A 26229-nucleotide genomic window follows, 5' to 3' on the forward strand; every position below is an offset into this window, starting at 1 on the left:
AAGCACCTTGTCCCCATGTTGATGAGGACAAGGGCCTCTTCCCGACAACCCTGGCCGTTGGTTGTCGGGGTCTGCGGGCGGGAGGCTTATCGGAATCCGGGAGGCCCCCTTTAATAAGGGGGCCCCCAGATCCCGGCCCCCCACCCTATGTGACCGGTTTCTAAAGTAATTTATTAGGCAGCTCTCGGGGTCTCTTCCGACTTGGGGGGTCTCTTCCGACTTCTCCACTCACCGGTTCTTCTCCCTCTCTCCGGTGTCTTCTGCCGGGCTCCTCCACTATCTTCTGCTCTTTTGCCCTCTCTTTTGCTAGCGTTGGCCCGGTCTTCTCCGTCGTCTTCTACCCTCCGATCTTCTTCCGATGTTGACATGACGCTCTCTCCCGATGTAATGGCGTGTGCGCAACGACTTATATAGGCATGGGGCGTGGTCATCGAGAGCTGTCACCCGGTGACCCCGCCCCTTATGACGTCACCGCCCGGGGCATGATGGAGCGGTGACGTCATAAGAGGCAGGGTGACCGGGTGACATCACCTGGTGACCACGCCCCATGCCTATTTAAGTTGTTGCGCAGCGCGCACACGGCATTACATCGGGAGAGAGCGTCGTGTCAACATCGGAAGAAGACCAGAGGGAAGAAAACGACAGAGAATGTCACGTACCTGAAGGAAGACTGAATTAACGAGGTTGGCCTCTCTTGTATCTCCAGTCCAGGTCCCGCTGAGAGTGAAACAGAAGGAGCCAAGGAACAGGAGGCACACGAGTGCCTGCAGGTGGAAACCAGGAACCCTGTTGCAGGAAGTCGCAGCTGGTCGCAGGACTGTAGTTGCAGAGCAGGAAGTCGCAGCTGGTCGCAGGACTGTTGTTGCAGAGCAGAAAGTCGCAGCTGGTCGCAGGACTGTAGTTGCAGACACTCAGGTAGTTGTGCTGGGCCAAGCTGGGCACCAGGGCCAGGTCACAGGGATAGCTGGGTTCGTCAACAGGCGGGCAGCAGGGTACTGGAACATCAGGCAGAGGCGGGTCAGATGGGAAGCCGGGTTCGTCAACAGGCGGGCAGCAGGGTACCTGAACATCAGGCAGAGACGGGTCAGATGGGAAGCCGGGATCATGAATCAGAGATCAGGTATAGCAGAGTTCAGAGCCGGGTAAACAGGAGCCAAGGTCACAACGGGAATCAGGCAGAGTAACACAGGTTCAGAGTAACAGGGACACAGCTGAAGACCAATCAGCACCGATCAGTTGCTGGGGCCTCCTTTAAATAGGCGGACTGGCGCTAGGGCGCGCTCTTGCGCGTGTACGCCGCGCACAAGCGCGCGGGGCATCTGTGGTCTCCCGTGCGCGCCAGGCGATTTCTGCTGGTTTCCTTACATCCCCCCCTCCCTTAAGGGCAGCCTTAGGATGCCCACTAAGGGTTTTTTCTCAGGATGGAGGCGAAGGTAGGCTTGAACCAATTGTGGAGCGTGCACATCAGAGCTGGGTTCCCATGAATTATCTTCAGGGCCATAGCCCTTCCACTTAATAAGGAACTTGGTCTGGCCCCTTCTCCTCCTGCAATCCAGGACAGCCTCCACTTCGAATTCCTCATTTCTTTCCACCAATAGAGGAGCAGGAGTCTTGGATTCTCGGTCAGGAAAGGGATTAGCTACTGATTGTTTCAAGAGGGACACGTGGAACACCGGATGAACTCTTAGATTTTCTGGTAGGCTTAACTCGAAAGCAACAGCGGTAATCCTTCTTTTTATAGGAAATGGGCCAATGTATCTTGGTCCTAGCTTCCTTGAAGGGCAGGCCAGCTTTAGATTTGTGGTAGATAGCCATACCTTCTTTTCAGATCTCTTCAGATTACCCCTTCTTCTTCTGTCATAGAATATTTTGTCATCTACTTGAGACTTGGAGATAGCTTCTTGCAGGAAGAGGTTGTTAACTTTCCAGAACTCCAGACGATCCTGTACTGCCGGTACTGAGGGTTCTTGGGGACATCGGGCAAAAAAGATGGATGGAACCCATAATTAGCAAAAAAGGGGGTTTGCTTGATAGAGAAGTGTATTGAATTATTGTAGGCGAACTCTGCTAACGGCAAAAGAGACGCCAAATCATCCTGTGCAAAAGAAGAGAAACATTGGAGATATTGCTCCAGAGTCTGGTTCGTTCTCTCTGTTTGGCCGTCTGGGGGTGGTAAGCAGATGATAAGCAGAGTTTAATGCCCAAGACCTCACACAAGGATTTCCAAAATCTGGAAGTAAACTGTACTCCACGATCCAACGTGATGTTGACAGGGATACCATGTAAGCGTACCACTTCCTTGAAAAAAGATGAGGCAGTCTCTGCAGCGGAAGTGGTACCCTTTAGAGGCACAAAATGCGCCATCTTGGATGGGAGATCCACAATAACAAAGATGGTGGTATACCCCTTGGATGGGGGTAACTTGACAATGAAGTCCGTGGAGATCATGCTCCATAATTTATCTGGTACAGGGAGAGGTTCCAGCAGACCCCAAATCTTAGATCTGTCCGTCTTGTTCCATAAGCACATAGTGCAAGATCTCACAGTCTCTGCAGAATTGTATTAAGTCTGGCCACCAGAAGGAGCAAAGGACCAGTTTCGATGTTTTGTGTACCCCCAAATGCCCTGCCGGAGGATGATCGTGGCACATGTAGAGGACTGCTGTCCGTAATTGCTCTGGAACAAAGATCTGTGTACCATGGAAGTAGAGACCCTCTTTAAGCTGGAGATGGAGTTCTTTGGAGGGAGGTTGATTCAGGACTGCTGTCTTGATTTGGGAGATGAGATCAGTTTGTAGTAACAGGAAGTTCTTAGCGGGTAGGATGGTATCAGGTTCGGGAGATGCTTCAGTATCTTGAAACATGCGGGAAAGAGCGTCGGGCTTCCCATTCTTGGATCCGGGCCGGTAAGTGATGTGGAGTCAGAACCTTGCAAAAAAGAGAGCCCACCTGGCCTGGCGAGGTCTTAATCTTTTCACTGTTCTTAAGTATTCCAGGTTTTTGTGATCCGTGAATACAAGAATAGGGTGCTTAGCTCCCTCTAGCAAATAACGCCATTCTTCAAGGGCAGACTTAATAGCGCGTAATTCCCGATCTCCAACAACGTAGTTCCTTTCAGGATTACTTCGTTTTCTGGAGAAGAAAGCGACAGGATGGAGTAGGGATTTTGTCCCTTGTCGTTGGGACAATATGGCTCCCATGGCTATTTTAGAGGCATCCACTTCAAGGACATAGGACAGAGCAGGATCTGGGTGTTTCAGGATGGGTGCGGATGTGAAAAGGCCTTTCAGTTTTTCGAATGCTGTTTGAGCTTCTGAGGTCCATGTGAAGGTCGTACGTAGCTTGGTTAGCTGGGTGATAGGGGATACGATACTGGAAAAGTCTTTAATAAACTTCCTGTAAAAATTAGCGAACCCCACAAACCGCTGTACAGATTTCCTATCAGTAGGGTCAGGCCAATCGAGTACTGCAGATACCTTCTGTGGGTCCATGGCAATTCTGTCTGCAGAGATAATGAGCCCCAGGAACTGGATGGTGAGCTTTTCGAATTCACATTTCTCCGCCTTAGCATAGAGATGGTGTTCCCTTAGTCTGTTTAGCACTTTCTTCACGTGAATTCGATAGGACTCTAAGGAGGTGGAAAAAATTAAAATGTCATCCAAGTAAACAATGGTAAATAAATCAAGAAAGTCCCAGCAAACATAATTTACAAAATGCTGGAAGGTGGCTGGAGCATTACAGAGTCCAAAGGGCATCACCAGGTACTCAAAATGTCCGAAACGAGACCTGAAGGCCGTCTTCCATTCCTCCCCTTCTCTTATTCTGATCAGTTTTTATGCTCCTCTAAAGTCTAATTTCGTAAATATACGAGCCTCCCTTAGCCTCTGAAATAGTTCTGGAATAAGAGGTAAGGGGTATCGGTTTTTGATAGTTACCTTATTTAAGTCCCGGTAACCAATACAGGGCCGGAGGGAGTGATCCTTCTTCTCCACGAAAAATATTCCCGCTCCCGCGGGGGAAGAAAATGGCCGGATAAACCCCTTTATCAAGGTTCTCATCAATGTACTTCTGCAATTCCTCCAGTTCTGGTTCTGAGAGTGGGCAGAGCCTGCCAAAGGAGATTTCTGCACCGGGTAAGAGATCGATAGGGCAGTGATATGGTCTATGAAGAGGGAGAGTGTCAGCGCTCTTTTTATTGAAAACGTCCAGAAAGTCATGGTAAAGGGAAGGCACGAGTTTAATGGTTTCAGGGTCCATGTTAATGCAGAGGAGCGGTTCTTCGGACTTGGGTAGAGGAGGAATGCAGAATTCATTACAGTACTTAGAAGAAAAAGTCACGTCCCCTGTGACCCAGTTGATGAGGGGGTTATGTGCCTTCAACCAGGGCTGCCCAAGAATGAAAGGAAATAGGGGAGATGTAATGACATATAGATGTAGCAGCTCATGATGCCCAGAAGCTGTGAGACACAGGATGGGTTCAGTCTCTAGAGTGACAGGCCCAGATTTGATACCTGAACCATCGGCCAGGTGGACCGTGAAGCTGTTCTTCTTGGCACGCAAAGGGAGTGCGTGTGTATTTGCAAAGGCAGAGTCCACGAAACGGCTACAGGCCCCGGAGTCCGCATTGGCAGAAACAGTAAGAGTCTTTCCGGTTAACTGAAGGGAAACTGGCAGAAGGATGTGGTTTTGACTGGAGCTTAATGCCACAACTGTACATGATGGAAGGAGGGGTCTTTTACGATGTCTTCTGGAACAAGTCTGTAGGAAGTGCCCCTGCTCGCCACAATAAAGACAGAGATTAATGCGGCGACGACGAGATCGCTCTTGTTCGGTCAGAGGGGGCCTAGGAAAGATAGAATGTGGAATTTTCCTCATGTCAGAAACATTTCTTGGCATGGTTGAGAAGGAGGCAGGTGATGGGTCCGTCGAGCAGATAGGCATTAGGTGAAGATTTCTGGCTTTCTCGAACCGTCTTTCACGTAGGCGATGGCCAATTTGTATGCTGAGGTGGATTAAGTCATTCAGAGAGGTAGGTATTTCCACCCTGGCGAGTTCATCTTTGATGGCTTCCGAAAGGCCAAGACGAAATCGGAAGGCCGAATCATTCCACTCGGTATCAGTGCTCCATAAACGAAAGTCCGAGACATAGTCCTCCATAGGCCTAGAACCTTGTTGTAAATGACTCAGCGAAGTCTCTGCCGTCTGGTGATGGAAGGGGTCGGCATATAATTGAGCCATTGCAGTGAAAAAGGAATTGACCGAAGCCAGGACAGGGTCATGTTGTTCCCGAAGCTGCTCAAATCAACAAGTTTCTGTTTGTCGTGTTAGCTGTTGATATTTCAGGCAGCGTGGAGTATTGTATTAGATTATTGTTCCCGAAGCTGAAATGCCCAGGCCTGGGGTTCCTCCAGCAACAAGGAGATAAGAAATCCCACCTTTTACTTCCTCTGTAGAGAATGTACGGGGTAGCAAAGAAAAGTACAGTTCGCAGGCATTCTGAAAAGTCCTGTACTTTTTACGGTCCCCAGAAAACCGTTCGGGCAAGGGTACCCCGGGCTCAGGAAGGTAAGATAGTTCAGCTTGGGAGAAAGTCATAGTTTGAGCAAAGGAATCCTTGAGTCTTGGATGCTCGGAAGTGGGAGTAAAGCTGGATGTATACTGAAGTTGGTTATGGATGCGGGCAAAGTCCATATGCAACCCTTTCACTACGTGGGAGAGTGCGGTAACAGTTTGACAGAGGGTTGACAGCAAAAAGACCTCCCTTTCAGACTCCATTACTGGCTGATTGGTACTGTCACGTACCTGAAGGGAGACTGTATTGACGAGGTTGGCCTCTCTTGTATCTCCAGTCCATGTCCCGCTGAGAGTGAAACAGAAGGAGCGAAGGAACAGGAGGCACATGAGTGCCTGCAGGTGGGAACCAGGAACTCTGTTGCAGGAAGTCGCAGCTGGTCACAGGACTGTAGTTGCAGAGCAGGAAGTCGCAGCTGGTTGCAGGACTGTAGTTGCAGAGCAGGAAGTCGCAGCTGGACTGTAGTTGCAGACACTCGGATAGTTGTGCTGGGCCAAGCTTGGCACCAGGGCCGGGTCACAGGGATAGCCGGGTTCGTCAATAGGCGCGCAGCAGGGTACCGGAACATCAGGCAGAAATGGGTCAGATGGGGAGCCAGGTTCGTCAACAGGCGGGCAGCAGGGTACCGGAACATAAGGCAGAGAAGGGTCAGATGGGAAGCCGGAATCAGGAACCAGAGATCAGGTATAGCAGAGTTCAGAGCCTTGTAAACTGGAGCCAAGGTCGGCAACGGGAATCAGGCAGAGTAACACAGGTTCAGAGTAACAGGCACACAGCTGAAGGCCAATCAGTACTGATCAGTTGCTGGGGCCTCCTTTAAATAGGCCGACTGGCGCCAACTGGCACCACGCCGCTCTCCTGCGCGTGTACGCCGGGTGCCACGCAGGGCATCTGTGGTCTCCCGTGCGGTGCGCGCGCGCATGCACACCAGTGCGCGCCAGGCGATTCCTGCTGGTTTCCTTACAGAGAAGACCGGGCCAACGATAGCAAAAGAGCAGGCAGAAGATAACAGAGGAGCCCAGCAGAAGACCCCGAAGAGCGGGAGAAGAGGCCGGAGAAGTCGGAAGAGACCCCCCCAAGTTGGAAAAGACCCCCGGAGCTGCCTAATAAATTTCTTTAAAAAATGGTCTAGTGTGTTTTTTTTATTGACACTTTTCCCCCAGGTGAATGGGTAGGGGTACGATCTACCCCATACTCATTCACATAGGGTGGAGGGCTGGGATCTGGGGGCCCCTTATTAAAGGGGTCCTCCCAGGTTTCCGATAAGCCCCCTGCCCGCAGACCCCGACAACCAACGGCCAGGGTTGTCGGGAAGAGGCCCTTGTCCTCATCAACATGGGGACAAGGTGCTTTGGGGTGGGGAGGCCGCAGGGCCCCCCTGCCCCAAAGCACCACCCCCCCAAGTTGAGGGCATGCAGCCTGGTACAGTTCAGGAGGGGGGGGCGGCGCTCGCTCATCCCCACCCCTTTTCCTGACCGGCCGGGCTGCGTGCTCGCATAAGGGTCTGGTATGGATTTTGGGGGGACCCCACGCCGTTTTTTTGGCGTAGGGGGTTCCTCTTAAAATCCATATCAGACCGAAGGGTCTGATATGCTCCTGGAGGGGGAACCCATGCCGTTTTTTTATTTAAAATTTGGGGTGGAGTTCCCCCTCAAGATCATCAGAGCACAAGTCGCATGCCAAAGTTGGATCAGGCAAGACGGCGATCCGACTTTGATCCGACTTCAATGATATTCAATGGGCTGAAGTAGGATCAAAGTCAGACCAAAGTAGTGCAGGGAGCATTTTCAAAGTCAGACCAACTTGTGTCGGACTAGTTAAGACGGCTCCCATAGGGAAATAATGATTTTCACACGTCATGCGACATGAGCTCCCAATGTCGGAGCGTTTGTCGCACCAGTGTGACCCTGGCCTTAAAGTCGGACCGGCTTGTGTCAGACCAGTTAAGACAGCTCTCACTGGGAATCATTGATTTACACATGTCATGCGACATGTGCTCCCTAAAGTCAGAGCGTATGTCGTAGTGTGAACCCGGCCTGATTGATGAAGAAATAATGAAGGAGTAGCCCACACCTGGCCATGAACCTGCTTTTGATTCAATTGTCCAATTACTTTTAGTCCCTTGAAAAAAAGGGGTGTGGCTGTTCTTAAGAGCTGTAATTCCTAAACCCTTCCTCCGATTTGGAAGTACATACTCTCAAATTAAACCTGAGAGTGTGCACTTATAGCCCATATCCATTATGTAACTATAGCTTGAATATGTTTTGGTAAATACCTGAAAAAAAAACTAAAATTGTGCCTGTGTCCAAATATACTGTATATGGACCTAACTGTACATAGATAAATAAGAGGTTAAAGGTATTTTTAAGTTTAATGATACATTTGACAGTAGGATGCTTGCTATCTGTTGCAAAGAATATATTACTGACTGCTTACCCTGTCTCATTAAAGCAAAATTGTTGTCAAAATTATTCTTTAAAAACCACTTGCCGACCACCGCACGCCGATGTACGTCCTAAGTTTGGCAGCGGATTACTTTGTTATGGCAGCAGCTAGCTGCCATAACCCCAGTATCCCCGTTTTTGTGCGGCGGTCAGCTTTCAGATAAAAGTGGTCTCTGTGGCAGATTCGCCACGAGATCACTATTGGTGGCGGGAGAGGGGCCCTCCCTCCGCGATCCGGTGCCCTCTGCCGCTTACCGGAGCCGTTGGTAGCGGCGGAGGCGATCGCGTCTGTCCTCTTGTTGTGCCTGGAGATGAGTGAGGGGAAGATAGAGCCCCCTCGTCTCCATGACACTGCAGGGCGGAAGCGACGTCAAAACATCACTTCCGCCCATACGTCTTAAAGGCACATATTTTTTTCAATGTCATTTTTTTAAATTACTTTTTTTTTATTGCATTTTAGTGTAAATATGAGATCTGAGGTCTTTTTGACCCCGGATCTCATATTTAAGAGGTCCTGTCATGGGATGTTTACATTCCTTGTAATAAGAATAAAAGTGACACAATTTTTTTTTTAAAACAGTGTAAAAATAAATAAAATCATGTAAAATAAATAAGAAAAAAAAAAAAAATTTTTTTTAAAACCCCCCGTCCCGACGAGCTCGCACGCAGAAGAGAACGCATACGTGAGTAGCGCCCGCATATGAAAACGGTGGTCAAACCACACATGTGAGGTATCGCCACAATCGTTGGAGCGAGAGCAATAATTCTAGCCCTAGACCTCCTCTGTAATGCAAAACATGCAACCTGTAGAATTCTTTAAACGTCGCCTATGGAGATTTTTAAAGGGTAGAAGTTTGGCGCCATTCCACGAGCGGGCACAATTTTGAAGCGTGACATGTTGGGTATCAATTTACTCGGCATAACATTATCTTTCACAATATTAAAAAAAAATTGGGCTAACTTTACTGTTGTCTTATTTTTTTTTATTCAAAAAAGTGAATTTTTTCCAAAAAAAGCGAGCTTGTAAGACCGCTGCGCAAATACGGTGTGAAAAAAGTATTGCAATGACCGGCATTTTATTCTCTAGGGTGTTACAAAAAAAACAATATATAATGTTTGGGGGTTCTAAGTAATTTTCTAGCAAAAAAACCTGTTTTAAACATGTAAACACCTAAATTCCAAAACGAGGCTGGTCCTTAACCACTTGCCGACCGCCTAACGTATATATACGTCGGCAGAATGGCACGGGCAGGCAGAATCACGTACCTGTACGTGATCTGCCTCCCGCGGGCGGGGGGTCCGATCGGACCCCCCCCCGGTGCCATCGGCGGTCGGCATCTGACTGGGAGCGTCGGGAGGCGAGGGGGAGACCATCCGATCGTGGCCCCCCCCTCGCGATCGCTCCCAGCCAATGGGAATCCTCCTCTGCCTGTGTGTAGTTTCACACAGGCAGAGGATGTGATGTCATCTCTCCTCGGTCTGGCAGTTTCCGTCCAGCGCCGAGGAGAGAAGACATGTAAGTCCACACAACACAAACACACACAGTAGAACATGCCAGGCATACTTTACACCCCCGATCCCCCCCCGATCGCCCCCCGATCCCCCCCCAATCACCCCCCCCCGTCACAAACTGACATTAGCAGTATTTTTTTTTTTTTTTTTTTTTTCTGATTACTGCATAGTGTCAGTTTGTGACAGTTACAGTGTTAGGGCAGTGAGTATTACCCCCCTTTAGGTCTAGGATACCCCCCTAACCCCCCCTAATAAAGTTTTAACCCCTTGATCACCCCGTCACCAGTGTCACTAAGCGATCATTTTTCTGATCGCTGTATTAGTGTCGCTGGTGACGCTAGTTAGAGACGTAAATATTTAGGTTCGCCGTCAGCGTTTTATAGCGACAGGGACCCCCATATACTATCTAATAAAGGTTTTAACCCCTTGATTGCCCCCTAGTTAACCCTTTCACCACTGATCACCGTATAACTGTTACGAGTGACGCTGGTTAGTTCGTTTATTTTTCATAGTGTCAGGGGACCCGCCGTTTATTACCGAATAAAGGTTTAGCCCCCTGATCGCCCGGCGGTGATATGCGTCGCCCCAGGCAGCGTCAGATTAGCGCCAGTACCGCTAACACCCACGCACGCAGCATACGCCTCCCTTAGTGGTATAGTATCTGTACGGATCAATATCTGATCCAATCAGATCTATACTAGCGTCCCCAGCAGTTTAGGGTTCCCGAAAACGCAGTGTTAGCGGGATCAGCCCAGATACCCGCTAGCACCTGCGTTTTGCCCCTCTGCCCGGCCCACCCAAGTGCAGTATCGATCGATCACTGTCACTTACAAAACACTAAACGCATAACTGCAGCGTTCGCATAGTCAGGCCTGATCCCTGCGATCGCTAACATTTTTTTTGGTAGCGTTTTGGTGAACTGGCAAGCACCAGCCCCAGGCAGCGTCAGATTAGCGCCAGTACCGCTAACACCCACGCACGCACCGTACACCTCCCTTAGTGGTATAGTATCTGATCGGATCAATATCTGATCTGATCAGATCTATACTAGCGTCCCCAGCAGTTTAGGGTTCCCACAAACGCAGTGTTAGCGGGATCAGCCCAGATACCTGCTAGCACCTGCATTTTGCCCCTCCGCCCGGCCCAGCCCAGCCCACCCAAGTGCAGTATCGATCGATCACTGACACTTACAAAACACTAAACGCATAACTGCAGCGTTCGCAGAGTCAGGCCTGATTCCTGCGATCGCTAACAGTTTTTCTGGTAGCGTTTTGGTGAACTGGCAAGCACCAGCCCCAGGCAGCGTCAGGTTAGTGCCAGTACCGCTAACACCCACGCACGCAGCATACACCTCCCTTAGTGGTATAGTATCTGATCGCATCAATATCTGATCCGATCAGATCTATACTAGCGTCCCCAGCAGTTTAGGGTTCCCACAAACGCAGTGTTAGCGGGATCAGCCCAGATACCTGCTAGCACCTGCGTTTTGCCCCTCCGCCCGGCCCAGCCAAGTGCAGTATCGATCGATCACTGTCACTTACAAAACACTAAACACATAACTGCAGCGTTCGCAGAGTCAGGCCTGATCCTTGCGATCGCTAACAGTTTTTTTGGTAGTGTTTTGGTGAACTGGCAAGCACCAGCGGCCTAGTACACCCCGGTCGTAGTCAAACCAGCACTGCAGTAACACTTGGTGACGTGGCGAGTCCCATAAGTGCAGTTCAAGCTGGTGAGGTGGCAAGCACAAGTAGTGTCCCGCTGCCACCAAGAAGACGAACACAGGCCCGTCGTGCCCATAGTGCCCTTCCTGCTGCATTCGCCAATCCTAATTGGGAACCCACCGCTTCTGCAGCGCCCGTACTTCCCCCATTCTGATCCCCAATCAAATGCAGTCGGCTGCATGAGAGGCATTTTCTTTATGTCCTCCCGAGTACCCCTACCCAACGAACCCCCCCAAAAAAGATGTCGTGTCTGCAGCAAGCGCGGATATAGACGTGACACCCGTTATTATTGTCCCTCCTGTCCTGACAATCCTGGTCTTTGCATTGGTGAATGTTTTGAACGCTACCATGCACTAGTTGAGTATTAGCGTAGGGTACAGCATTCCACAGACTAGGACACACTTTCACAGGGTCTCCCAAGATGCCATCGCATTTTGAGAGACCCGAACCTGGAACCGGTTACCGTTATAAAAGTTAGTTACAAAAAAAAGTGTAAAAAAAAAAAAAAAACACATACAAAAATATAAAATAAAAAAAAAATAGTTGTCGTTTTATTGTTCTCTCTCTCTATTCTCTCTCTATTGTTCTGCTCTTTTTTACTGTATTCTATTCTGCAATGTTTTATTGTTATTATGTTTTATCATGTTTGCTTTTCAGGTATGCAATTTTTTATACCTTACCGTTTACTGTGCTTTATTGTTAACCATTTTTTTGTCTTCAGGTACGCCATTCACGACTTTGAGTGGTTATACCAGAATGATGCCTGCAGGTTTAGGTATCATCTTGGTATCATTCTTTTCAGCCAGCGGTCGGCTTTCATGTAAAAGCAATCCTAGCGGCTAATTAGCCTCTAGACTGCTTTTACAAGCAGTGGGAGGGAATGCCCCTCCCCCCCCCCAACGTCTTCCGTGTTTTTCTCTGGCTCTCCTGTCTCAACAGGGAACCTGAAAATGCAGCCGGTGATTCAGCCAGCTGACCATAGAGCTGATCAGAGACCAGAGTGGCTCCAAACATCTCTATGGCCTAAGAAACCGGAAGCTACGAGCATTTTATGACTTAGATTTCGCCGGATGTAAACAGCGCCATTGGGAAATTGGGAAAGCATTTTATCACACCGATCTTGGTGTGGTCAGATGCTTTGAGGGCAGAGGAGAAATCTAGGGTCTAATAGACCCCAATTTTTGCAAAAAAGAGTACCTGTCACTACCTATTGCTATGATAGGGGATATTTACATTCCCTGAGATAACAATAAAAATGATTAAAAAAAAAAAAAAAAATGAAAGGAACAGTTTAAAAATAAGATAAAAAAATAATAATAATAAAGAAAAAAAAAAAAAAAAAAAAAAAAAGCACCCCTGTCCCCCCTGCTCTCGCGCTAAGGCGAACGCAAGCGTCGGTCTGGCGTCAAATGTAAACAGCAATTGCACCATGCATGTGAGGTATCGCCGCGAAGGTCAGATTGAGGGCAGTAAGTTTAGCAGTAGACCTCCTCTGTAAATCTAAAGTGGTAACCTGTAAAGGCTTTTAAAGGCTTTTAAAAATGTATTTAGTTTGTCGCCACTGCACGTTTGTGCGCAATTTTAAAGCATGTCATGTTTGGTATCCATGTACTCGGCCTAAGATCATCTTTTTTATTTCATCAAACATTTGGGCAATATAGTGTGTTTTAGTGCATTAAAATGTAAAAAAGTGTGTTTTTTCCCCAAAAAATGCGTTTGAAAAATCGCTGCGCAAATACTGTGTGAAAAAAAAAAATGAAACACCCACCATTTTAATCTGTAGGGCATTTGCTTTAAAAAAAATATATAATGTTTGGGGGTTCAAAGTAATTTTCTTGCAAAAAAAAATTATTTTTTTATGTAAACAATAAGTGTCAGAAAGGGCTTTGTCTTCAAGTGGTTAGAAGTGTGGGTGATGTGTGACATAAGCTTCTAGATGTTGTGCATAAAATGCCAGGACAGTTCAAAACCCCCCCAAATGACCCCATTTTGGAAAGTAGACACCCCAAGCTATTTGCTGAGAGTCATGTTGAGTCCATGGAATAATTTATATTGTGACACAAGTTGCGGGAAAGAGACAATTTTTTATTTTTTTTATTTTTTTTTGCGCAAAGTTGTCACTAAATGATATATTGCTCAAACATGCCATGGGAATATGTGAAATTACACCCCAAAATACATTCTGCTGCTTCTCCTGAGTACGGGGATACCACATGTGTGGGACTTTTTGGGAGCCTAGCCGCGTACGGGACCCCGAAAACCAAGCACCGCCTTCAGGCTTTCTAAGGCCGTAAATTTTTGATTTCACTCTTCACTGCCTATCACAGTTTCGGAGGCCATGGAATGCCCAGGTGGCAAAAAAACCCCCCAAATGACCCCATTTTGGAAAGTAGACACCCCAAGCTATTTGATGAGAGGTATAGTGAGTATTTTGCAGACCTCACTTTTTGTCACAAAGTTTTGAAAATTGAAAAAAGAAAAAAAAAAATTTTTTTTTCTCGTCTTTCTTTATTTTCAAAAACAAATGAGAGCTGCAAAATACTCACCATGCCTCTCAGCAAATAGCTTGGGGTGTCTACTTTCCAAAATGGGGTCATTTGGGGGGGGTTTGTGCCACCTGGGCATTCCATGGCCTCCGAAACTGTGATAGGCAGTGAGGAGTAAAATCAAAAATGTACGCCCTTAGAAATCCTGAAGGCAGTGATTGGTTTTCGGGGTCCCGTACGCGGCTAGGCTCCCAAAAAGTCCCACACATGTGGTATCCCCATACTCAGGAGAAGCAGCTAAATGTATTTTGGGGTGCAATTCCACATATGCCCATGGCCTGTGTGAGCAATATATCATTTAGTGACAACTTTGTGCAAAAAAAAAAAAAAAAAAAAAAAATTTGTCACTTTCCCGCAACTTGTGTCAAAATATAAAACATTCCATGGACTCAACATGCCTCAAAGCAAATAGCTTGGGGTGTCTACTTTCCAAAATGGGGTCATTTGGGGGTGTTTTATGTCATCTGGGCATTTTATGGCCTTCAAAACTGTGATAGGTAGTGAGGAGTAAAATCAAAAATGTACGCCCTTAGAAATCCTGAAGGCAGTGATTGGTTTTCGGGGCCCCGTACGCGGCTAGGCTCCCAAAAAGTCCCACACATGTGGTATCCCCATACTCAGGAGAAGCAGCTAAATGTATTTTGGGGTGCAATTCCACATATGCCCATGGCCTGTGTGAGCAATATATCATTTAGTGACAACTTTTTGTAATTTTTTTTTTTTTTTTTGTCATTGTTCAATCACTTGGGACAAAAAAAATGAATATTCAATGGGCTCAACATGCCTCTCAGCAAATTCCTTGGGGTGTCTACTTTCCAAAATGGGGTCATTTGTGGGGGTTTTGTACTGCCCTGCCATTTTAGCACCTCAAGAAACGACATAGGCAGTCATAAATTAAAGGCTGTGTAAATTCCAGAAAATGTACCCTAGTTTGTAGACGCTATAACTTTTGCGCAAACCAATAAATATACACTTATTGACTTTTTTTTTACCGAAGACATGTGGCCGAATACATTTTGGCCTAAATGTATGACTAAAATTGAGTTTATTGGATTTTTTTTAGAACAAAAAGTAGAAAATATCATTTTTTTTCAAAATTTTCGGTCTTTTTCCGTGTATAGCGCAAAAAATAAAAACGGCAGAGGTGATCAAATACTATCAAAAGAAAGCTCTATTTGTGGGAAGAAAAGGACGCAAATTTCGTTTGGGTACAGCATTGCATGACCGCGCAATTAGCAGTTAAAGCGACGCAGTGCCGAATTGTAAAAAGTGCTCTGGTCAGGAAGGGGGTAAAACCTTCCGGGGCTGAAGTGGTTAAGTGGTTAAAATAAAAGGCTCATTGAATGAAAGACATGGAATTCTCGTCTCTCGTGCTCGACCTCAACAGTGGTGAAGAGAAAGCACCTGTTGATGATCCTGCAGAATTTGACACTTCTGGGAGTGTTGGATTCCTGGTCCCCTGAAAGACTCAGAACCAGGAATTTGGCTCTCTGAATTTACCAGGATCTTCACTACTGCAGAGATAAGCTACTTAAAGCGGAGGTCCGCCAAAATTTTTTTTTTTTAAAGTCAGCATCTACAAATACTGCAGCTGCTGACTTTTAAAATAAGGGCACTTACCTGTCTAGGGCGCCCGCGAGGTCGGCACCCGTGGCCGAACCGTCCCTCGGTCCTCGGGTGCTGCGCCACCTTCTTCAGTAAGGGAATCAGGATGGGAAGCCTTGCGGCTTCCCTTCCTGGTTCTCTACTGCGCATGCGCGAGTCGCGCTGCGCAATCCGAATGGTCCCTGCTGTCCCTGGGACCTAGGTGTCTCCCAGCAGACAGCGGGGCGGACGGGAAGTGGCGTAGCCCCCTTTGGGGGTCTATGCCCGGAAGTGAGTGCAAATACCTGTATTATACAGGTACCTGCACCCCCTCCCCTCTGAAAGCTGCCAAATGTGACACCGGAGGGGGGAAAGGTTCCGAAAAGAGGAAGTTCCATTTTTGTGTGGAACTCCGCTTTAAAGCACCAGACACAAACTGCTGAGGAATATCACGTTTGTGTGTTTTATGTATGCATAAGTAGTAGTTATTCTAAGTAGTAATTAATCTCTAACCAGGAAGTTTTCTCACAGCATATGGAAATAAAGGGAAAAAAAATGCATTTCTATTCTAAAGGCAGCCACCTACTTTTTGGATCTGGCTAAAAAGCATAAACATGTTTAGCTATCCCCTATTGTCATGGAGAATGATAAATATCCTGTCATCTAAAAAGAGTGTATGTGGCGCTTTGCTTGTATATTCTGTAAGTAAAATAATTTTAAAATTAAAATAAATTCATGAGTGGTGTCCAATAGTGATTAATTGCTCCTTACGTGCAGTAAGTGTTTTACACCTTCTTTCACATTAAATTAACAAACCATATCAATACATGCATAATATCACCAATTAATATACAGCGGTTAAAATAAGTATTGAACACTTCACCGTTTTTCTAGGTAAATGTGTTCTAAAGGTGCTATTAACATGAAATTTTCACCACATGGCGGTAACAACCCTTGCAATCCATACATACAAAGAAACCAAAACAAATGAGTTCAGAAATTAAGTTATGTGTTTTATGTGATAGACCAACACAAAGTGGCACATAATGTGAAGTGACAGGAAAACGATAAATGGTTTTTCAAATTTTTTTTACAAATAAATATCCCCCCCCATTCAAAACTATGTAGAACCACCTTTCACTGCAAATACAGCTGCAAGTCTTTTGGGGTATGTCTCTACTAGCTTTGCACATCCTAGAGAGTGAAATTGTTGTCCATTCTTCTTTGCAAAATAGCTCAAGCTTTGGATTTAGGTCTGGACTTTGAATGGGCCATCCTAACACATGGATATGCTTTGATCTAAAACCATTCCATCGTAGCTCTGGCTGTATGTTTAGGGTTGTTGTTCTGCTGAAATGTATAACTCCGCCCCAATCTCAAGTCTTTTACAGACTCTAACAGGTGTTCTTCTAAGATTGTCCTGTATTTGGCTCCATCCATCTTCCCATCAACTCTGACCAGCTTCCCTGTCCCTGCTGAAGAAAAGCATTTCCACAACATGATGCTGCCACCACCATGTTTCACGGTTGGTCTCATCTGACCAGAGCACCTTCTTCTACATGTTTGCTGTGTCCCCCACATGGCTTCTCGTGAACTGCAAATGGGACTTCTTATGTTCTTAGTTGTCCTGTGGACAGATTCTCCCACCAGAGCTATGGATCTCTGCAGCTCCTCCATAGTTACCTTGAACCTCTCGGCTGCTTCTCTGATTAAGGCCCTTCTTGCCCGGCCAGGAAGTTTAGGTGAGCGGCCATGTCTAGGTAGGTTTGCAGTTGTGCCATACTCTTTCCATTTTCGGATGATGGATTGAACAGTGCTCCGTGAGATGTTCAAAGATTGAGATATTTTTTTATAACCTAACCCTGCTCTAAACTTCTCCACAACTTTATCCCTGACCTGTCTGGTGTGTTCCTTGGCCTCCATGGTGCTGCTTGTTCACTAAGGTTTTCAAACAAACCTGAGGGCTTCAAAGAACAGCTGTATTTATATTGAGTTTATATTACACACAGGTGGACTCTATTTACTAATTAGGTAACTTCTGAAGGCAATTGGTTCCACTAGATTTTAGCATTTTCTTTCCACTTCACAATTATGTGCCACTTTGTGTTGGTCTATCACATAAAAACCCAATAAAATACATTTACGTTTTTAGTTGTAACATGACAAAATGTGGGAAATTTCAAAGGGTATGAATACTTTTTCAAGACACTGTATATTAGTGTGATTTGAAAATATATATACAGGCAGTCCCCGAGTTCCGAACACAATAAGGACTGTAGATTTGTTCGTAAGTCGAACTTGTTCGTAAGTCGCAACACTGCATTTGTAAGTGTAACTTCCGGTCGGAACACTGCATTCGTAAGTGTTCATAAGTGTAACTGCCGCCTGTTCGTGGATGTGGGATGTTCCGGGCGCTTGTTATGTTATCTGGGGCGTAGTACGGCAGTGTGGGATCAGTGTTAATTTAGTCGACTAAAACATTTTAGTTGACTAAATGAATACTATTTTAGTCGACTAAAATACGACTAAAACAATTGAGATGACTAAAATACAACTAAAACTAAAAGCCATTTTAGTCAAAAGACTAGAATGAGACTAAAACTAAAATGCCATTTTAGTCAAAAGACTATGACTAAAACTAAATAGCAATTACTGAAATGTACTGGAGATTTTAGTCGACTAAAACGTAGGACATTTTAGTCGGCTAAAATGTACAGAAGATTTAGTCGACTAAATATGACTAAAACAATTGCAGAAGACTAAAACGGGGCAAAAACTAAAATGCCATTTTAGTCTTAAGAATAAATTTAACACTGTGTAGGATGTGTCCGGAGGTGCTTGAAAGGTATCCAGGACCAGCGTGGAGCACAAGTGGCCGGCTTTTGAGGTCGTTCGTAACTCAAGTGTTCGTAACTCGGGGACTGCCTGTAGTTTTTATTATTGTTCCCTGTTTATGTACACATTCCCTTAGGTATAGTTTGTAATGGAGGGTAAATTCCCTGAATAACTTGCTGATAGAGAAAAGGGAAAAAAGGTTGAGAGCAGTAAGTGGGGTAAAAATTACTAATAAAACATTTCAAGTCGAAATCTAGATTGTATCCGAGGAGGGTTAAAGTTTTTAACTCAAATATCCACCTTGATTCGCTTCTACTCATTTAGGTAACTTTATTACTCCCCCTCCAGTGGGGTTTATAGCTTTCGAGCCCCCAGAAAAATATGTCGGAAGGGTCTTTATTATGGTATTTCAGAAAATGTCTTGATACGCTATGTTTCAATTATTCTTTTTTGATATGTTGGATGTGTTCCCTTAGTCTCTTCCACAGGGGTCTTTTCATCAAACAAATCTGATCTTTTGATTTAAACCGCTGTGTGGGTTCCTGAATCATTAATGGGAGACCACAGTGGGACCCTTTAGACTACAAAAATGTTCCAGAATAACAATTTTTAATTGGAATCCTCTCTAAAGTTTGTTTGTAAGAATGCTGCAAACACCAAAAGAAATCTGGGCTGTACACCCTGCAGCATAGTAGTGTGGGCCTTTACAGAGAAAATTTAGTAATAAAACTAATCGAGCTCCATGTAAAAATAAATAAATTAGAGAGAGAATGTCTTGTTTGTAGCTTATGTATCAGGAGAGTTTGACTGGAATCTTGTAAACGACAAATAAAATACTCATTGTTTCTCCCAAGATGTTCAGAAGCAATTCTGGATTTTACTGCCACCCAGATCCATGCTGAAGATCCTCGATATGGGGCGACTCCACTTCACTGGTCAAAGAACGCAGAGGTACCATAATCCTTATACCTTGGAGCAGATAGTTTTTTTTTTTTTTTTTTTTTTTTTTTTTAATGTAGTGTTTATTTTGAGAACATTTTCAAATAACAACATACAAATAGACGTAAAACAACGCATAAAGGTAAAAAGGATACTACACAGAAAGCCCTTCTCTGGGTATACATATTCATCAAGAGAGTTACTCTGGGAAACACAAATTTGAGGGATTGTATCCGGAGGGACGTTTATCGTCATATTACCATCACATCGTATGAATTCAAACAACTATGGGTCTCCCCTACCATTCCCTTTTGGAATATCCCTGAGGAGGGTTAAGACCCTCAATCAAAAACAAGGATCAGATAGCGATCCAAGGTACCAGGGCCAAAAGAGAAACAAAAACATAAACATATACGGAAATCGGATAAGAATAAAAATAAAATAAACTAAAAAAAAACTAAAAATAAAAAGGGTGTTACACCTGTTAGCATGGTAATTCAACTTGAGCTGTGTTAGGTGTGTCAAAGCTCGTCTGTACCTTCGCTCTCTGTGCAGTGCTGCGTTGGGACCTCCCCAGTCCAGCTCGATCAATCGGGGGGGGGGGGGGGGGGGACGATCACCGCCTGTGAGGGCCCCGGTGTGGACACCCCCGACGGGCTGACATAGTGTATCCAAGTAGGCCATATTGACTAAAACGTCTCATATCTGTCTTTACATTTCGCCATCCACTCTTCTACAGCCATGATATTATTGACTAATGTTATCCATTCGGGGCATGTGGGTACCTGAGGCTTATCCAATATATTGGGATTAACCTTCAGGCTGCATTAAGCAGGTGGGGCATTATCGATTTGCGGTACTGGCTAAGAGGAATGGTGGGGAAGTGCAGTAGGGATTCCATAGGGGAATCCGGAAGCTCCAGATCTAGAATGATCTTGATCTGAGCATGAATATCCAGCCAGTAGGGCCTTAACTTGGGGCATTCCCTCCAGATGTGGAGGATTGAGCCTCTAATGCCACATTCTCTCCAACATGTGGGCGAGAGAGACGGGTAAATCTTGGCAAGTTTGGAAGGGACTCTATACCACCTGGTCAGAACTTTATAACTATTCTCCTGCATTTTCGTATCTACTGTGCTTGAATGCGTGAGACGATAAAGATGGTCCAACTAATGCTCAGTAAAGACTTGCTGAAGGTCCCTCTCCCATTCTCCAATGAACCCTGGTTTCCCCTCGTTATTCATGGTTTGCAGCAAGTTGTATAGTACCGATATTGCGTGGGGGATAGCAGAGGTTGACATACATAGGCGTTCAAAGGGGTATGTCAGGGTGGGGGAGCGAGCCCCGTGGGGTAGGCTGTCTAGAGCACCACTCATCCATTGGGAAGGGGCCATATTGTTCCCTCAGTGTGGCCAGTGGCAACTGGCCTTGGTCCTGAATAAATCTACCACATCTGGACTCTCCATCGGCCGCCCAGGTCTGAAAGAAGGATGGATGTTCCCCAGTGAACCAGGGAAATCCACCTAGGGGCGCCAGGGGGGAAGTCAGTGGAGCGAGCTTTCCCCTCCTATTAAAAGCGTCCCAGTCTGTCAAAGCATGGGAGGCCATGGGAGAGACAAGCGTTGAAAGACCCCTACTCTCCCGGGGGACTCAGGGGGCATGTGACAGGTTCCGGCCAGCCAGGAATTTATCAAGTGGCACCCAAAGTTTGAGAGGGGCACCATGATACCAGTCTAGAATGCGCTATGAGCTATCAAAATATTTGCAAACAACCGGGACCCCCATACCACCCTTTGCTTTAGGACGCTGTATCGTGCGGAGAGCCAGCTGGGGGCATTTCCCACTCCATATGTATTGTATAAACAGGCTGTTGAGGGTTGAGAAGAAAGTCCTAGGCAAAGTAATAGACACCATCTTCAGGAAAAACAGGATACGGAGCAGCACATTCATCTTGAGAACACTGACTCGGCCCATCCACGAAAAAGCGGATCGGTCCCAGTTTTTAAAATTTTAAAATCTACTCTGATAGTGGAAAGCAATGGCACATAATTACACATGTAAAGCTGGGAACAACTTGGGGGCAAGTAAACCCCCAAATATTTCAGGGAGGTTTGACACCAAGTAAATGAGAAGGCTGTCTGCAGCTGTGTACGTAAACCCAGAGGGACACTCAGTGACAGGATCTCTGATTTGTTATAGTTTATCTTAAAATTGGACAATAGGTTGAGTTCTCTCAACTCTGCCATGATGTTAGGCAACGATATCAGGGGTTCAGAGACATAGAATAGGACATTGTCAGTGTAATCGGACAGCTTATGTTCGGTCGGCCCTACCGTAAAGCCCTTAATATCTTTATTAAGGCGGATCTTATTAAGCAGCGGTTCAAGGGTTAAGGCAAAAATAAGAGGGGACAAAGGACATCCCTGGCACGTCCCATTACTAATCGGGAAAGCATCTGATAGTAGTCCATTCACCTTTACCTTGGTGGTTAGGAAACTGTAGAGGGTGGATATCCATGCAAGCATGTTGGGGCCCAGGCCAAGCCTGGTCAGTACCGCTCTTATGTATGTCCAGTCCACCCTGTCAAATGCCTTCTCGGCATCTGTGGAAAGCAAAAGACAGGGGTGTGTCTCAGAGATTCAACCCAATCAATCAGTTGGAGCGCTCTATTGGAGTTGTCCCTTGCCTCCCTTCCCATTATGAACCCCATCTGGTCAGGGTGTATGACTGTTGGGAGTTTTAAGTCTATTGGCCAGGATTTTTGCCAAAATCTTAACGTCTGTGTTTAAAAGAGATATAGGCCTATAGTTCCCTGCCATGGTGTGATCTTTTCCTTCCTTTGGGAGGACTGTAATATGTGGCATCAGCACCTCACTGGCCATTGCTGTGCCGGAGGCCAAAGCTGTGAAGTAAGCACACATGGGACTAGAAAGCATCTCAGAGTATTTCCTATAATAAGCATTCATGTAACAGTCAGGGCCGGGACTCTTCCCTTTAGGAAGGTCTTTTAATCACCGCCTCAATTTCCGATGGGGAGATGGGGGCATCCAGCTGCTCACCAATTGAGGCCTCCCGCTGCGGGGATTGGGCCTCTGTGAGGTATTGTAGGATGCAGTTGATCCGTTGGGTTTCCGCGGGGCCAGGTAGGGTACCTGGGAGATGGTATAGCTGGGCATAGTAATCCCTGAAAGTGTTGGCTTTTTTTGAGGAGTGAATGACTGATACTCCCGACGTTGAGGTGAGTTTATGTACATGTCCCGAATGGCGTTGGTGTCTAAGGGCTCTTGCTAGCATCCGCCCACATTTGTTACCAAATTCATAGCATTTGTGTGCCACATGGCGTATTCGAGCCCTGATTTTAGTGTCCAGTACCTGTCTGAGGGATTGCAGCTCCGACGCCATTGCAGGGGTGACGCGTCTTTTGTGGACGAGTTCCACCGCATGTATTTTAGCTAATAGGTACTGTAATTCCCCCTCCCAAGCCTTCTTCAATCTCACTCCTTGAGATATCAGCTCCCCTCGGACAACCACTTTATGTCCCTCCCACATCGAGCCCATGCCCACCTCGCCCGGTTTGTTCTCTGCAAAATACAGGGAGATGGTATCGGATACCCGTTTTTGAGCTACCGCATCATCCAGGATGCCTTCATTCAGGCGCCAGCTCCATGTCCGTGCCTCCATAGACAGGGGACGCGGGGAGATGGAGACCGGAGCATGATCTGAAATAGTGATGGAGCCGATGGAGGCGCCAGCTAGGGAGTCAAGGAAGTATTGATCCATCAACAGGTCAATACAGGTATAAACATTGTGTGCAGCCGAAAATTAGCTATAGTCCCTGCCCGCTGGGTGGAGTAATCTCCAGCAGCCAACCAGGTGGTGTGCCTGCAAGGATTTCCGAAAATGTTTCAGAAAGGCAAACGAGTGGGTTGAGCGGCTTGAGGACGAGTCCAGTTGTGGGTCGGGGCTGACATTAAAATCCCCTCCTAGAATGAGTTGTCCCTCCCTGAATGAGGACAGAGATTCCAGGACAGAATCCAAGAATGTAAGCTGTATGCTGTTTGGGGCGTACACAGCTGCAAACGTGAACCTACGGTGCCTTTGGTGCCCTTGACAAACACAAACCGGCCATCAGGGTCAATTATTTGGTCCACTAGGACAAAGGGACAATGTTTGAGGACTGCTATGGCACCCCCCCCCCCCCAGATTTAGGACGGGGGGGAATTGCTGAGGTACCAGGATTTGTACAAATGTGTGGGGAGGCGGGGGACAGAGTCAGTGCGAAAGTGCGTTTCCTGCAGAAAAATTATGTGTGCCCCCATGCTTTTCATCTCAAGCCACAACTTACTGCATTTTGATGGAGATCCCAGGCCACGCACATTGTAGGACACGACTTTCAAGGCTGCCATGGTGGAAGGTCACAGGGTGGAGCCATCGGGCTGTCAGCAGAGGGGAGGAGGGATCCACAGCACGCCCAGGCCAGCAGAAGGGAGCATAGAGAGCATATCATGCATAAGCAAGAGCCTAAAAAACAAACCACAGTTATTGTAGGTGAACACAGGAGGGATTTGGGTTTCTAGAGCACTGGGCTGACTTTTCATTGGGGTGCAACCTATATGCTAAAGACGGTTTTCACTTGAATGGAAGGGGGTCTGCTGTGCTGGGGGAGAGGTTTATGGGAAGGCTGGAGGAGTATTTAACCACTTGAGATCCGTGCTATAGCCAAATGACGGCTACAGCGCGGACCTGCTTTGCCGGGACGACGTCCATTGACGTTGTCCCATGCACGAGCGGCCTGCGCGCCCCCTGCAGGGTACGCGCGGCGCGCTCTGTGATCAGCGAATCTATGAGACTCGCCTGATCACAGATCGGAGTAAGGGGTCGATCCCGACCCCTTAACACGTGATCAGCCGTCAGCCAATGACAGCTGATCATGTGATGTCAACAGAGCCGGTAATCGGCTATTTTTTCTCCTCACGCTGACAGCGTGAGGAGGAAAAAAAAAGCCGATCACCGGCGGCCGTGAGAGGGACATCAGTTCTGATCACGGCTAGGTGGTCCTGCCCTTGCCACCTATTGCTAGGTGGCAAGGGCAGGCCCACCTGTGCCCCCTGCCCTTGCCACCTAGCAATAGGCAGCAGTGCCGCCTAGCAGTGCCCACCAGCGCCACCAATCAGTGCCCTCAGTGCCCACAATCAGTGCCTCAACAGTGCTGCACATCAGTGCCCATCAGTGTCACCTACAAGTGCCGCCCAGCAGTGATACCTATCAGTGCCCATCCGTGCCACCCATCAGGGCCCATCAGTGCCACCTTATCTGTGCCCATCAGTACCGCCTTATCTGTCCCCATCAGTGCCGCCTTAACTGTGCCTATCCGTGCCCATCAGTGCAGCCTATCGGTGCCCACCAGTAGCGCATATCAATGAAGGAGAAAATTTACCTGTTTGCAAAATTTTATAACTATGAAACATGATTTTTTTTTTTTTTTCAAAATTTTCATCTTTTTTTTTGTTTGTTTAGCAAAAAATAAAAATCCCAGCTGTGATTAAATACCACCGAAAGAAAGCTCTATTTGTGGAAAAAAATGATAAAAATGTAATTTAGGTACAGTGTTGTATGACCGCGCAATTGTCATTCAAAGTGCATCAGCGCTGAAAGCTGAAAATTGGTCTGGGCATCTGAGCATTGGTAAGTGCCCAGTAAGCAAGTGATTAAACTAGGATTGAGGGGGGAGGGTGAACTAGAATTCCATCGGGCAGACAGGTCAGTTAAGGGTGAGACATTAATGGAGGGTGGAATGGGGATAGATGGGGGGAGGGTTATGGCAGGTGACAAGAAATTTCCCATGTTGCAAACAGCCATTGGAAACTATAGTGCCATTTGTACTACTAAAAATGATATGAAAAACTCCAGAGCAAAATGTAATAATGCATTAAAGTGTTTGTACACCAATGCCAGAAGTCTGCCAAGCAAAATAGGTGAATTGGAAGCTCTGGTGCATGAGGAGAGCTATGATGTAATCGGTATTGCTGAAACTTGGCCTCAATCCTTACATGACTGGGCTATTAATATTCCTGGCTATGCACTCTTTTGGAGAGACAGGGTGAAAAGGAAAGGTGGCGGGTTCTGTCTCTATGTGAGAAGTGATCTCAAAGCAAGTGTGAAAGAGGAACTGGTTGATGGAGAGTGTGATGAGTCTGAAGTATTATGGGTGGAACTGCATATAGATGGGCACAGTTCAAAGTTAATCATTGGAGTTTGTTATAGACCACCCAATGTTAACGAGGAGGTGGAGACTCAGCTCCTTGCACAGATGGAAAGGGCTGCAAGGGCTGGGACAATAATGGGGGGATTTTAACTACCCAGAAATTGACTGGAGTACTGGCACTGCTGAGACAGTTAAAGGGCAAAAATATATAAACCTATTGCAGGACAATTTTATGGTCCAGTTTATTGAGGCCCCAACTAGGCATGAAGCTCTGTTGGACCTGGTAATCTCAAACCATGCAGAGCTTATTACTAATGTCCAGATAAAGCAACACCTGGGTAGCAGTGATCATAACATGATTTCATTTGATGTTGGCTGTAAATAAGAAATACATACGGGAAAGATAAAAACACTTAACTTCAAGAGAGCCAATTTTCCAAGGATGAGAGCTGCTCTCCAGGATTTAGACCGGGAGGGAATATTTGCATTGATAAACACAGAACAGAAATGGGAATTCTTCAAAAAGACTGTTTGGGACCTCACTGCAAAGTATATTCCCATGGGCAATAAGTTTAAAAGGCTAAAAACAAAACTTATATGGCTCACGGCCAAAGTTAAAAAAGCTATAAACAATAAGAAAAGAGTTTTAAAAAAATATAAAAATGAAGGAACACTAGTGTTGTTTAAATGTTACAAAGAATTTAACAGAATATGTAAAAAGGGAATTAATGGTGCAAAAATTCAATACAAATGACAGATTGCAAAAGATAGTAGGACAAACCCCAAAAAATTCTTCAAATATATTAATAGTAAAAAGGTCAGGTCTGAGCATGTAGGCCCTTTACAAAATAATCTAGAGTGGGTGACTGGGGG

At 46.3% G+C, this 26229-nt stretch overlaps 1 protein-coding gene across 4 annotated transcripts in view; it reads left to right on the plus strand.

Annotated features, from left to right (window-relative positions):
* Positions 1-26229, plus strand: part of PLA2G6 (phospholipase A2 group VI) — a 256973-nt gene that overhangs the window by 42889 nt on the left and 187855 nt on the right. For all 4 annotated transcript variants that reach the window (XM_073592600.1, XM_073592601.1, XM_073592599.1 and 1 more), the window contains exon 6: positions 19068-19164. In XM_073592600.1, the coding sequence (XP_073448701.1) occupies positions 19068-19164 (97 nt within the window). The remainder of the gene's footprint in view (positions 1-19067; positions 19165-26229) is intronic.

Source organism: Aquarana catesbeiana, linkage group LG07, assembly GCF_042186555.1.
Source record: "Aquarana catesbeiana isolate 2022-GZ linkage group LG07, ASM4218655v1, whole genome shotgun sequence".
Classification (NCBI taxonomy): Eukaryota; Metazoa; Chordata; class Amphibia; order Anura; family Ranidae; genus Aquarana; species Aquarana catesbeiana.